General features: G+C 30.2%; 1 protein-coding gene across 1 annotated transcript; it reads left to right on the forward strand.

Annotated features, from left to right (window-relative positions):
• The first annotated feature begins 12,391 nt into the window (after positions 1-12,391).
• Positions 12,392-14,263, forward strand: LOC132635960 (UDP-glycosyltransferase 74F2). Its single transcript, XM_060352579.1, has 2 exons — positions 12,392-13,186; positions 13,388-14,263. Exons 1-2 carry the CDS (start codon positions 12,536-12,538, stop codon positions 14,120-14,122), a joined length of 1,386 nt encoding a protein of 461 aa, XP_060208562.1. The 5' UTR covers positions 12,392-12,535; the 3' UTR covers positions 14,123-14,263.
• Positions 14,264-14,930: the final 667 nt, after the last annotated feature.

Genomic DNA, 14,930 nt, shown 5'->3' on the forward strand with positions numbered 1-14,930 from the left:
TAAACTCTTACCTAAGATCAACAATGTCTCAACAAAAATTGAATGGATTAGCTATATTGTCAATTGAAAAAGCATTATTAGAAAATATTGATTATGAAAAAAATTATTAGTTATTTTGCATATCAAAAAGCTAAATAAATTTCAAATATATATATATATATATATATTAAAGTTAAGGCCTTCAGTGTGGCTTTAGCCCCCAATATGGTTGAGCCGCCCTGGCCCGAGGGAGGTCATTTTGGGCACAGCCAACTATGGAAACAAAATCAACACTGAGGTAGACTCTATGATAATTGCCAACATGCTCAAAGAAGGGACTATCAGCAATATGAAGCTCAAGAGTACCATTAGAGGCATCCGGTACAACTTGAAGGATGCTGAAGTTAATTACTTTCGTTGTTATAGAGAGCTTGATTTGGTTGCAGATTTCATGGTAAAATTGGCGGCATCAAGTAGAAAATACATAGTACCATTTACTACTCTTTTCAACACCTTCCGAAAGATGTAGTAAAGGGACCATTTCTACCTCACAAAGGACAACTTCCTAGCATAAGAAAAAGATGCAATGAGACTAATAATTTGTTAATTAATTGATTTACATGTTATCTATGGAAGTAATATTTGTGGATAGTTAAGTATCTTCCCCTTTTTGTAGGCTGTATGTAAGTCTTATGTATTTATTTTTGAGGTAAGATAGATGCCCCCATCTCTCTGTGTAGTTTTTTGGATGGAATGGAGGGTCCTATCAGGTCCAGAAACACCGAAGGTGTAACCTCAGGTGATGGCAAGTTAATTAAAAAAATAATATCAACTAGATGAGATAGCCCAATAAATTAGTACTTTTAGTTAAATTCACGTATATTGGACTTAGCAATTAATCCAACTAATCATGTTAGCCCATAATACTTATTTGAACTAATATAATTTGAATTTAGTTCATAACTCGCATTTCTTATTATTTTAAAATCCACTAAAATTTAAATTCCATATAACTTCAAAGTTGCTAAATCAAGGCAATAGTAAGACGGCATAATAATAACAAAGAATAATTGTTAATGCTTTTGTTGACTACTCTAACTCCTGGAATAGAAAATATACTGGCACTAGTATGTAATTTGCTTTCCATATACTTGATTACCCAAAAAAAAAAAAAAATAGTAACAAAGAATAAAGGTTGACTAGTTCAGATTTGCTTTCTAATCGTACAACATTACCGCGTCATTAACAATACAAAGCATGCGTACTCCTAAATGGGGTGGAAAAAAAAAAAAAAAAAAAAAAAAAAAAAAAAAAAAAAGCATGCGTAAAAAGATTCTCTTTTACTTTTGGTATTCAAAGACGATAATCTTATTAAACTAAGAGATATTATCGCTAGTAGCAGTATCACGGTTCGATCTTTTGTTAATATCAAAATCACATTAGTTTAGTCAATTTTTAAGTTATTACAATCAAATCAAATATAATATACATTTATCGATTTTGGTTCGGTTCGATTGGTTTGTTTTTAACCATCACACACACACACACACATATATATATATATATATATATATATATATATATATATATATATTATTTCTTTCTTTTTCTACTATTATTTCTTGACACTATCAAACATATAAAGTGACCAAAAATTTATTAGGTAAATATAATATCATTTCGTTAAAATATCCTCAGGACAAGTTAAATACATTTAGTAATTTAACTATGCAGTGTCTTATTTAGAATTGGAGGCTTTTAATGTGAATGCACTGAGAATCGCGGTTGTTGCCCGTGGAAAAGATTCAAGGATGGATAGTAGTAAATTTATGTGGATTTTAGAATTTTAATTTGTCTCTATGAATAGATATAGAAGAAAAGGGATGTACCTTATCAAAATAATCAAAAAACAAAGTGTTTTTTTATTCTTCGTAGGTTAAATCACCAGAAGATTGAGAAAGAGTTTCTCGAAAACTTTGAAGATTGAGACAGCAAGATGGAGATAGAGAGTGGGGGAAATAAAAATGACTTAGTGGGGGCAGGAGTTGGGCGATTAGGTTTAACTTGTTGGGGAGTATAAGTCTTTTTGTTATTTCTTTACTTAAATATTATTAGATTATAAAAAAGATTTTTGATGAAAAATTATATAAGATATTTAAAATTATTCATAAAAATAAATATAATGTGTGTGTATAAATATATAATTTATCGGTTTGGTTAGGCTTTTCTTCAATTTTTTTAATAAAACCAAAATCGTACCAATTATAGGTTAAAAAGGGGAAATTTTAGTAATGTACAATCTAGCATACAAAATTACATTTGTGTAGCCATATTTTTAAATTAAAAACTGCATAGCCACTTTTTGACTGTATACAACATTATACAATAATATACAACAATATACAACTTTATACACCTACTGTAGACGATGTATAAACCTTGTATAAAGTGTATAACAGTGTATAAGAGGTGTTTATACACACTTTTACACTAGTATACAATATTATACGAACTTATACAAGAGGTGTTTATATATAATGTATAAGAGGTGCTTATATACCCTTCTATAGGTGCTTATATACTCTACTATACCATACCGTATAAAAGAGTAGGAAAAAAAAAAGAGGAAACTAAAAAAATAAAGAAGCAACGCCAAAAAAAAAAAATACATTACCTGTGTTAATTACAAATTAACCACATACAAGGAACAAATAGGTAGAAAATTCATATCATATAAAGATGCAAAGTTGGAAGGAGAACGGGAAAATAGGAGCATCCGACAGTTTGATAGGGGGCTAGCTCGGGTAATAAAAAAAATATGGGCTAAAACGGATAATTATTTTACCCTAATTGGCATAAAGTGTTATTTTCCCTTTTAAAAATTTGAAACCAAACAAACCAAACCTAAAAAAAGTACCAATTTATTTAATCAGTTTGGTTCGGTTTTCGGTTTAGATTTGGATAGATTTTTAACCAAACCATAAACACCCCTAATCGCTAATGGAAGAGGTGGATTCAGGATTTAAAATTTATGAATCATTACAAAGGTCTCAAATTAATATGTAATAACAATTGAATTTATCATAAGAAAGTCATAGATATATCAAGCAGATTTCTTAATATAAATATCGGTTGACCAAAATATCCTTTAAATGTTGGTTGATCAAAATATTCTTTAAATGTTAATATTAAACGACTTTTATACCCTTACTATTACTATTAACATTTAATTACTAATAATCCTAATTTTATTAAACTCCCAATCATCAGCCGTTGCTAAACTCATTACCAATCCTATTTTACTACTAATTACTAATCCTTTTTTTTTTTCTGGTTGAAAACTAATTACCAATCCTATTTTTATTGAAATACCTAGCATCCTGACTTTTATGCCTTAGTGACTATTACTACTAATATCACTAATTCTATATCTATTGAACTAATTAACAACTGAAAAAAAAGCTAACAAGACGTCTACTACGACAATGTAACAATTTGATCTCCTTTTGAATTGTACTCCAATTTAATTTAATATGGGAGCCAAATACTTCTATAAAAAAACATACATTCTCCATGGTAAGCTTTGGTACTGCTGCTTCAGAAAGAAGATAACAAAGTTAGGTAAACTTCTCGAAAGGTATTATTTCTTCTCATTATTATACTTTTTATTTTCAACTTTATCATTTATGTTTACAGGTCTCTGCGATTTGTTAATAGCTATTGCCAGTACAAGTTGTCTCTCCTCATTAGATATATTAGATATTTGCTTCTAATAAAGAGCCCGTTTGGATTGGCTTATAAGTTGCTGAAATAAGCTGTTTTCAGCTTTTTTGAGTGTTTGGCTGGCCAGCTTAAAGTCATTTTATGCAAAAAAAATAAGCCCAAAAAGAATTGGGTCTGTTTGGCTTAGCTTATCTAAAGTAACTTATAAGCTGAAAACAACTTATAAGTCAAAAAAAAAAAAATTGGGCTACCCCAAATTTTTTTACTTTTTTTTTTTTTGACTTATAAGCTTATAATCTGCTTTTTTTAAGCCCATCCAAACAGGCTCAAAGTAAATCAACCGAACTAGATAATAAAATTAATTTGTATTTAGAGTAAATATTATTTTTCAACTTTTTTAAAGTTATTACAGGTGTTTTTAAAATTCCAATGAAATCAGATTTGGCGAAAGAATATGTGCCTATATATAATCCTAGAAAGTTCGAAGTTCAATGGGTAATAAAGGTATTGGTAATTGGAATAACAGATAATACAATATATAAACGCAGGAGGTGATGGGAGGTAATATATTTGTATTATATTTTTTACTTATTCATTTTTCTTTATTAACATCAAATTAATTTTGAATAATTTTTGCAGGGAACAAAAATTCAACCATCCAATGAACACGTTAGAAAGTGGAAAGATTTATTATAACAAAGCAAAAGTCACTACGTCATAATCATAACTGACCGCGTGAAGTATCATGACTCTAACTATTTATCCGTGAACAAGAGTTGGAAATATCGTTTACAATTATTAAGCTATAGCTGCGGAATGCAACAACTATTTTCGACCTCAATTTTTTCAAAAATTTCCTCTTTCTGGAAGATGCAACAAAATCCACAAATGGAGCATTATTTGGCATATCCCTTTCAGTAACTTACATGAGTTAACTATAATTTCCCTTTTTTCATTAATTTAATTATAATTATTTTGTAAGTCACATGTAGTTTGTCTTTTTTTCTTATTCTTTATTTTTCAGATGTAGTTTGCATTCTGATCAGAGGAAAACTAGGAGGAGGGAAATAATAGTTATAAATGAATGGTAAATTCATTTGCTTAAGGTATTTAATATTTGTCTTGAATAACATAATAGAGATAATGTTTGTTTGAAAATAACGTGCAACATGTTTATAGAGACTAGTGTGTGTGCGTGTGTGTGTGTCTATATATATGTGTGTGTGCGCGCGCGCAGATGAAGTTTAGATCCGCCCCTATGTTGTAGTAGTTTCATTAAAGATGCTGAGATATCCAAGTCTTAGCCAAACTATAAACACTTAGGGTATGTTTGGAAAGCCACCTAGTAATTAGAATTGGTGTAATTACTAGGGTAGTAGTTATGAGCACATAGTTGTTTGTCATAACGTAATTATAGTGTAATTATAAACATATTGTTTGGTTGCACATGTTGTAATTACATAGTTAGATTAGTTTAAAAATAAAATTAATACTTGACTAATATGTGCCTTTATAAATGATATATTAAATTAGGTATTTAAGATACATATTGCTTCTTGAAAATATATTAATGAATAATAACATATTTGTAAATAATATTGTAAAAGTAATTTTAGATATTCTTCAAATTAATAATTGTTTTAATTTAATTAATTATAAAAATTAAAAGCATACATTTTGTAAGAACATCATGGGTTGTATGTTTGACAAAAGGATTAATATTTATACATATAATGTCAAGGCATTATTCAAATATTTGACAAAAAATAATCTATCAAATGTAAGTGGAAAATGAACAACATGCAATGTAAAACAACAAGTGAATAGTACTAAAGCAAATAAATTGAAAGCGAAAATATAACCTAAATTCAAAATCCAAAAAAAAAAAAAAAAAAAAAGTTTAACATGATACTTTTATGTCAAATTCCAACATAACATAAAATAAGTTCCAACATAACTTAAGTAAATATAATTCAAAAGAAAGGGATAACATATATAAGTCTATAACCTCATTCAACAACATAATTCTACCTTAATAACATCACTCGTTATGTGTCACGTTTGTTAATGACTCATTCTTTCGAATATTAAGAAGTGTAATTTCAAAAACTAGAATAATAACGTAGTTACGTTAAATGAAGAAAATAAGAAAAAAAAATACGAGGAATTACATGGAATTGCAAGAAGTAAAGGTTGGGCCGGAAATGAGAAGAAACAAAAGAAAAGATAAATAATATAAAAAAAATATTTTAAAAAATAAAAAGTAAATTAAAATAATAGAAATATTAAAAAAATAAAGTAACTCTGTAATTACACTCAATTGTCAACCCTTCCTTGAGAATTGGAGAATGTAATTACCACTTCCTAATTAAACCCAATTACATGCGGACCATGTAATTATTTGGCCTAACAAATATGTCAAACTGTATAATTACACTCAATTCTAATTACATGGGTGGCTTTCCTAACAAGCCCTTAATGAAATGAATTTTAAAAGAAGAAGATTCTCTTTATTATTATTATATACGAGTAGTGTTCAACTATGTAATTTTGTACTAATCCTTGTAGGGCTGAGCACAAATATCGAAAACTGAAAAATCAAACCGAAACTTCAACAAACCGAACCGAATCGAACTAGTTTGTTCAGTGTTTGGTGTCCACCGTAAAAAAACCGAAACCGAAATAGCCGAACCGAAGTTTGATAAAACCGAACCGAAAACCGAATGCGCACCGAAATTTAATACATTACCAAAATAAAATAAAAAAATAGTCCAGGTCCATTAAGTTTAAAGCAAAAAAAACCCAATTGTAATAAGTCCTTTTTTGCATTTGTATCCCTAATTTTTCACTTCAATTGAGAAAATCAAATATCCTTAACAAAGAAAGGTAACTAGGATGTGTCTTTAGGATTAATGTATGTCCTTTATGTGTTTTCCTAATTATTTTTACGATATGTATATAACACCTAGTAATCCTATATCATGATTATAGTTTTCTGTTCTTGTGTATCCTGTTTGTTTGATTTTGATTTCAATTTATCAGTTTTATGTTTTATTGCTTTTGAGATTATGAATTAGTGTCAATGGAATCGCTTCTAATATTATATCAAAAAAACCGAATTGAAAAAACCGAAACCGAACCGAACCGAACTTTAAAAAACCGAAACTGAAAGAACCGAACCGAACGGTGTTCGGTGTTCACCTTCAAAAAATCGAACCCGAAATAGCCAAACTAAAGTTTGATAAAACCGAACCGAAAAACCGAACGCCACCCCTAAATCCTTGTAGACCAAGTAATATGTTTTCCTCGTTATGTGCAAGCAAAATTTTACCCGTTATTCCCCGCATATGTGGTCAACATTTTCTTAATAAAATATGTAAAAAAAAATTTACTCGTATTACCTAATGCATTGAAAAATATCCAACTATGTGACAAAAGAAAACGTTGCCGGAGTTGGTGTAGAAGCTCTTGCTTTAGAGAAAAGAACATCAATGCCCCTTACACATAAAATACTTATCCTTTCATGCCCCTTTTACTTTCATATCTCCAAAATTATTTACCCTCTCTATCTATTGTAGCTTTTGTAGATAATTGTCTGTTTTTCTTCTTTTCTTTTTTATTTCTTTATTCCTTTTCTTTCTTTTCTTTTAATTTATCATTTTTTCTCCTTTTTTGTTAATTTTTTTTTTTACCAAATCATACTATTTTTCATTTTCTTTTTTCACCATAATATGATTCCATATTTAATTCTAGCTCCTTGCTTTTCGTTTTTTTTCTATTTTTTTTTTGTAATTTCTTGTTCATTTATTTTTTTCCCAAATCATACTATTTTTATTTTTCTTCTCACCATAATATGATTCCATATTTAATTCTAGCTCCTTTCTTTTTGATTTTTTCTATTTTTAATTTCATTTTTTCTTTTTTTCTCTTTTTTTTCATAATCTAATTTCATTCACCATTTTTGCTATTTTAATTTATTCTTCTTTTTAAATTTATTCTTCTTTTCTAATTTCAGTTTTTTAAAATTATTTTTTTCTTTATTTCCTGTTCCTTTTCATAATATAATTCTATAGGCCTTTTGGCTACTTTTCTTTCATTTTTTAATATTAATAAAAAGGATAATTGGTATATTATTTTTTTAAATTATTCTAATTTTTTTTTCTATATCTCAAAAAATGATTATTCTAGCATATAGTGAGATTGTATTACCATGATGGTATCATGAAGGACTACTGAAGTCCTTGAAGAAAACAGTCCCCACCAGTCCTACATGGTACGACAATGGTATAAAAATATACTGAGATAGTATCATGCAGGAATTTTGTAGTCCTTCAATGAAAACGCTCTTCAACAGTTCTCCATGATACCATTATGGTATAATAATATACTGAGATGGTATCACGAAGGACTGCTGCAGTGATGTCCACACCTGCCTAAAGAGTGACAGATTTTGTCCGGAAAGTATATATAATATACTGACAGGATATCATAGAAGGTTGATTCATTCCTTCAAAAAATACTACTCAATCCTCTACGATACACACATGGTATATCATATACTGACAGGTATCATAGAGGATTGGCAGTTCGTTCCTTCAAGAAAACACTCAGTCCTTTATGATATCATCCTGATATATACTACTATATGATACCATCGCAGTATATTCCTTCAATGAGACACTCTTCAACAACCCTACGAGATACCATCATGATATATACCATATACTCAGATGGTATCATGAAGGATTGTTGAAGTCCTTGAATGCAACAATCCCAACCTCCATGATACTATCATGGTATAAAAATATACTGAGATGGTATCATGGAAGACTTCTTGAGTCCTTCACATGTATCAACAGTCTTGCATGATACCGTCATGGTATATAACATATACTGAGATGGTATCATGAAGGACTGCTTTAGTCATTCAAAGAGAGTCCTTCATGATACCATCATCATATATAAATCTACGCAGATGGTATCATGGAGACCTCTTCATTCCTTCAATGACATTTCTCAATCCTCCATGATATCAGCTGCATAGATTTATAAACCGTGATGGTATCATGGAGGACTCTTTTTGAATAGAGGGTTGGATTACTCCTTAAAGAAAAACACAACTCAATTCTCTATGATACCCACATAGTATCATATACCAATAGGGTATCAAAAATGACTGACCCACACATGATATATCATTCTTCATAAAAGAGCTTAATCGTCTATGATACTCACATAGTATATATCATATATTGATAGGATATCACAGAGATTGGTTCATTCCTTCAAGAAAAACTCAACTCAATCCTCTATGATACCCGTATGGTGTATATCATTTACCAATAGGGTATCATAGAGACTAATCCATTCCTTATCAAATAAAAAAATATTTCTCAGTCCTCCATGATACCCATATGGTATATATCATATACTGATAGAGTTTCATAGATGACTGATTTATTTATTCAAGAGAAACACAACTCAATCCTCTATGATACCCACATGATATATGTCATATGCCGATAGAGTATCATCAATGACTGACTCACATGATATATCATATACTGATAAGATATCAAAGAGGATTGATTCATTCTTTTAAAAAAGAGTCTGGTCCTTTATGATACCTACATGGTATATATATCATATACCAAAAGCGCATCATGAGAACATGTTCATTCCTTCAAGAAGCATACTCCTCAATCCTTTATGATACAAGAATTTAAGAATTTAAGCTTAATTTTGATATACTAATTTTATATCATTTTAACAATTTTTACTTGTGATTTTTGTTTTTTGATATTTTCGATATAATTTTTTTATTTTCATTTGCAAAAGAAAATATTGTAAGAATATATTTTCTAATATAAATTTTAATAAGTAAGCTAGTGACCTTAGTGTTTTCTTAACCACTTTTTCTTGTAGTCTGATCACTAAATTTTGTTATATTTTATTACTGTAAAAATAGTTATCTAATATTTTCTCCTTGTATTTAATTTATCCGTAAAAAGAAAACAAAAAAGATAAGAAAAGAAAAGTAAAAAACAAAATAAGGAAAAGACAAAAAACAAAACAAAGTAGGTAAGCCAGGAAGGATCAATCTATCAAATCTATATATAATATAAAGCTAGTCATAGACAAGGTGATATGACACCTTTCTATGACTATTTATCCTTTTTTTTAATAACATATTCACCATTTTTTGCATTTTTTTTGTTAATTTATTCTACTAGCTAATGGATAATAAAGCATCATAAAGCTCAATTAAACGTAGCAATAAGTCTCCATCATTAATACTCTGAATAATGCCACCCTGAATGGATATTGTAACATATTTGACATGTACTTTACACTCTGAATATGAAGCAACATAAGAAGCATCCGTTGCCTAATCAAAAAGCCCAAAAGTCTCATCATGTATTTTGGCTTATACTAGAAATTAAAGCTCTAAAGTCTATAACAAAAACAAGAATAATGCCACCTTGAATGGTTATTGTAACATATTTGACATGTACTTTACACTCTGAATATGAAGCAACATAAGAAGCATCCGTTGCCTAATCAAAAAGCCCAAAAGTCTCATCATGTATTTTGGCTTATACTAGAAATTAAAGCTCTAAAGTCTATAACAAAAACAAAACCAATAGGAGTTGAAATCGAATGGGAGATCTCTACATGCCGCCTTTTTTGACCTGTGTAATTCAAGTGTTTGGCAGGTTTGTATACAATTACATACCTTCTTATAGAAATTGGAACATCATAGCTGGGTCCGGAGCTCAAAAGGTATAAAAATACACGGTCTTTACCAAAAGGGGCTGACAAAAAATTAATATACCAAAACGGGTATATCGTGGATCAGCCCACGATATACCCCCCAAAAAAATTTCCGTATCTAACAATTCAACGAAAATAAAATAAAATTGTATAACGTGGACTGATCCACGTTATACAATCAGTCCACGTTATACAAGTTATAATTGTATAACGTGGATCAGTCCACGTTATACAATTATAACTTGTATAGTGGATTGATCCGAATGAACTCACTCATTCTATCCTAATATTATACAATTAATGCATGTTTGTTTTTTAATATCAGGTGGGTGAAGTGGGATACATAATATTCTTTGATTTCCTTTGCTTTTTTTCCTCCTTTGTATAACGTGGATACTTTTTTCATACTCGGTAAGACGTTACCTAGATTTAAATCATATTCGGTTATATTTTTAATAAAAAAAATTATTGATTTTTTTAATTTTTAAAGCATGATTAACTCAAATAAACATTTTAACACATGCAAATAATTAAATGTGTTATATATGCAAACAGAAATAAAAAATTAAATATAAGTTAAATAAACGTCACACATTAACTGAGTAGTAAATGTTAAATTACATACTAACTATTAAACGACACAAGACATGTTATATATTCTTGGAAGAGTACATAAGGAAACAACAATCGTACAAGTTAAGAAAAAACATAAAAACCAACAAGCAACAACAACTACTGATTTCTGTCGGGGCAGCGATTCTTGTTATGACCTGTTTGCTTGCACGTACTACACTATATTTCCGCCCTTACCTACGTGCAAGTAAACAGGTCATAACAAGAATCGCTGTCCCGACAGAAATCAGTAGTTATTGTTGCTTGTTGGTTTTTATGTTTTTTTTTAACTTATACGATTGTTGTTTCCTTATGTACTCTTCCAAGAATATATAACATGTCTTGTGCCGTTTAATAGTTAGTATGTAATTTAACATTTACTAGTCAGTTAATGTGTGACGTTTATTTAACTTATATTTAATTTTTTATTTCTGTTTGCATATATAACACATTTAATTATTTGCATGTGTTAAAATGTTTATTTGAGTTAATCATGCTTTAAAAATTAAAAAAAAATTTTTTTATTAAAAATATAACCGAATATGATTTAAATCTAGGTAACGTCTTACCGAGTATGAAAAAAATATCCACGTTATACAAAGGAGGAAAAAAAGCAAAGGAAATCAAAGAATATTATGTATCCCACTTCACCCACCTGATATTAAAAAACAAACATGCATTAATTGTATAATATTAGGGTAGAATGAGTGAGTTCATTCGGATCAGTCCACTATACAAGTTATAATTGTATAACGTGGACTGATCCACGTTATACAATTATAACTTGTATAACGTGGACTGATCCACGTTATACAATTTATATTGTATAACGTGGATCAGTCCACGTTATACATTTTTTTTTTGTTTTGTTTTTCGTTGAATTGTCAGACACGGAAAATTTTTTTTGGGGTATATCGTGGGCTGATCCACGATATACCCGTTTTGGTATATTAATTTTTTGCCAGCCCCTTTTGATAAAGACCGTGTATTTTTATACCCGGCTCCGGAATCCATCATAGCTTGTGACATCTATCCTGCTTAAAGTATGAAAATTGCATTCATGGCAATTGGATGTGATTTAAAATACTCATATTACTGAGTTGACTAACTTATAGAATTAAATATGTAAGTAGATATATCAATTCTTCTTTATCTCAGCTAAACATATAAAAGTATCATTTCTTAAATTTATTAATGTTTCTAAAGATCGCGCGATACGCGGACAATTTCAAGAATAAGATTGGGAAGGGGCACACGGGTAATAATTTGTAGCCGTGCGGGTATTTGTGTGATTTAAATGTATGGGGGTAAATATTTTGCCTTTAGGGGGTATAGTTTGTGTACTTTTCCCCTTGCTTTATCCTTAGTTCTATAACTATATCTTTTCCTCGCACAAGACACAGTAAGGGAAAACTTAATCCACAAAAACAGAAACAAACAAAGAAAGATGGAGGTGATGAAAAACAAAAAGTATGGAGCTCATATTTTGGCACTTCCTTATCCAAGCCAAGGCCACATAAACCCTATGCTTCAATTCTGCAAACGTTTAGTCTCCAAAGGTCTAAAAACAACTTTAGCCATTACAAACTTCATTTCCAATTCCATGCGTCCAATTTCGGGTACCGTCGGTATCGACACGGTTTCTGATGGCTTCGATGAAGGCGGCTACGCTGAAGCTGAGAGCGTAGCCGCCTACCTCGAATGCTTTGAGAAAATCGGCTCAAAAACCCTAGCCGATCTTATCAAGAAATACGAAAAGACTGAGTTTCCTATAACTTGCATCGTTTATGATGCGTTCATGCCATGGGCTTTAGATGTAGCTAAAGAGCATGGCTTAATTGGAGCTTGCTTTTTTTCTCAAGCATGTGCTGTGAACTATATATACTATTATGTTCATCATGGAAAATTGATGTTGCCAATTTCTTCAACTCCTGTGAAGATTCCGGGATTGCCGGAGCTCGAACTTCGAGATATGCCTTCGTTCATTTACGTACATGGCACATATCCAGCCTATTTTAAGTTGGTATTGAATCAGTTTACGAATGTGGACAAAGCTGATTATGTATTTGTGAACTCATTCAACAAGTTGGAAGCAGAGGTCAGTTTCAAACTTAGTACTAGTAGACTAGTAGTCTATTACTCCCTCCGAATTCACGGTCAAAATTAAAAATTTTGACTTTCGAAAATCAAACTATACCACATAAACTGGGATAGAGGAAGTAATTAATATAGCAATTAAATATATGTTATCACTGAATATATATAAGTTAAATTCATTTTTTATTAATGTTTATTGCAGGTGGCAGACACAATGTCAAAAATCACTGCATTATCGACCATAGGGCCAATGTTGCCGTCTTTCTATATGGACAATAGAGTTGAAAATGACATTGAATATGATCTCAATCTATTCCAAGTGGATGCTTCTACAATCAACTGGCTAAATACCAAACCAGAAGGATCTGTTGTTTATGCAGCTTTTGGTAGTATGTCCACCTTTGATGAGAAACAAATGGAAGAAATTTCTTGGGGATTAAAAGCAACAACTAGCTACTTTTTGTGGGTTGTTAGGACTTGTGATGAAGAAAAAATTCCGAAAAAATTCATTGAGGAAATTCCTTCAGAGAAAGGATTAATAATAAAGTGGAGTCCACAATTACAAGTGTTATCTAATAAGGCAATTGGGTGTTTTTTCTCACATGGTGGTTGGAATTCAACAGTTGAAGCATTGAGTCTGGGAGTGCCAATGGTGGTAATGCCACTATGGACTGATCAAACAACAAATGCAAAATTTGTACAAGATGTTTGGAGTGTAGGGATGAGAGTTAAAGTTAATGACAAAGGGATTGTTGGAAGAGAAGAAATTGAGGAATGTGTAAGGACAGTGTTACAAGGAGATAAAGGGAAAGAAATGAAGAAAAATGCACTCAAATGGAAGGATTTAGCTAAGGAAGCTGTTGACGTAGGTGGAACGTCTGATAAAAATATTGAAGAATTTGTATCAAAATGTATTAGACAATTTGATGATGAGTGATTTAATCATTGCTTTATAGTTTTTGTTAGCAAACAAGAACGGGAAAATATTGGCATCTGAATTCTAATTTCCACCGGTTTGATTTCATCTTGTATACTCTATTTCTGCCATATGAAATAAATGATTTAAATATGTCTTCTATATGGAATCACAAAAGAACCTCACAACACTTTTTCTAATTAACATTTATTAGTTACTAATTTTTCGGCACGAGCATTATTGCACGTACGTATAGACACTCATGTACTACAAAATTTAGTAAATTAATATCAAATTATTAAAATAAGCATTTGAGTAAATAATTATACATGTAAAATAAATTATGTACAAGTAAATTTGGATGGTCAATGTTGATTACTCTCTTAAATATAATAATCGGGTATACCTAAAATCAACTAAACTAAGTCTTCTCTAAAAAAAACTATAACCTAATGATTTTAGAAACACATTAGGAGTTCAACAAGTGTATAATTATTAAGTGACGGATTTTAGGATTATTAGAACTCCTCATGGATATCCCAATAATCTAAAGTTGCTTCTGCAACCAATTCTTCTATTGAATAGACGAGTTAAAAAGACTCTCCTGTAGTAGATTCTTCTATCCAAAAAATAAATTAGGGAAATTAATTCAAGTGTATGATCCACTTTGTTACTTCTCTTGAATACAATAAAACCAAACTCGAGGAATGTATTGTCAAATGTCAACCACAGCCCACAGGCAATAAAAATTAAAAACAAAAAGAACTAAAGTCTAAACTAAATCATAATCAAGTTCCCATTAAGAAAAATTACTCCATAAAGGAGAGTT

This window comes from Lycium barbarum, chromosome 4 (assembly GCF_019175385.1).
Source record: "Lycium barbarum isolate Lr01 chromosome 4, ASM1917538v2, whole genome shotgun sequence".
In the NCBI taxonomy this organism is placed as follows: domain Eukaryota; kingdom Viridiplantae; phylum Streptophyta; class Magnoliopsida; order Solanales; family Solanaceae; genus Lycium; species Lycium barbarum.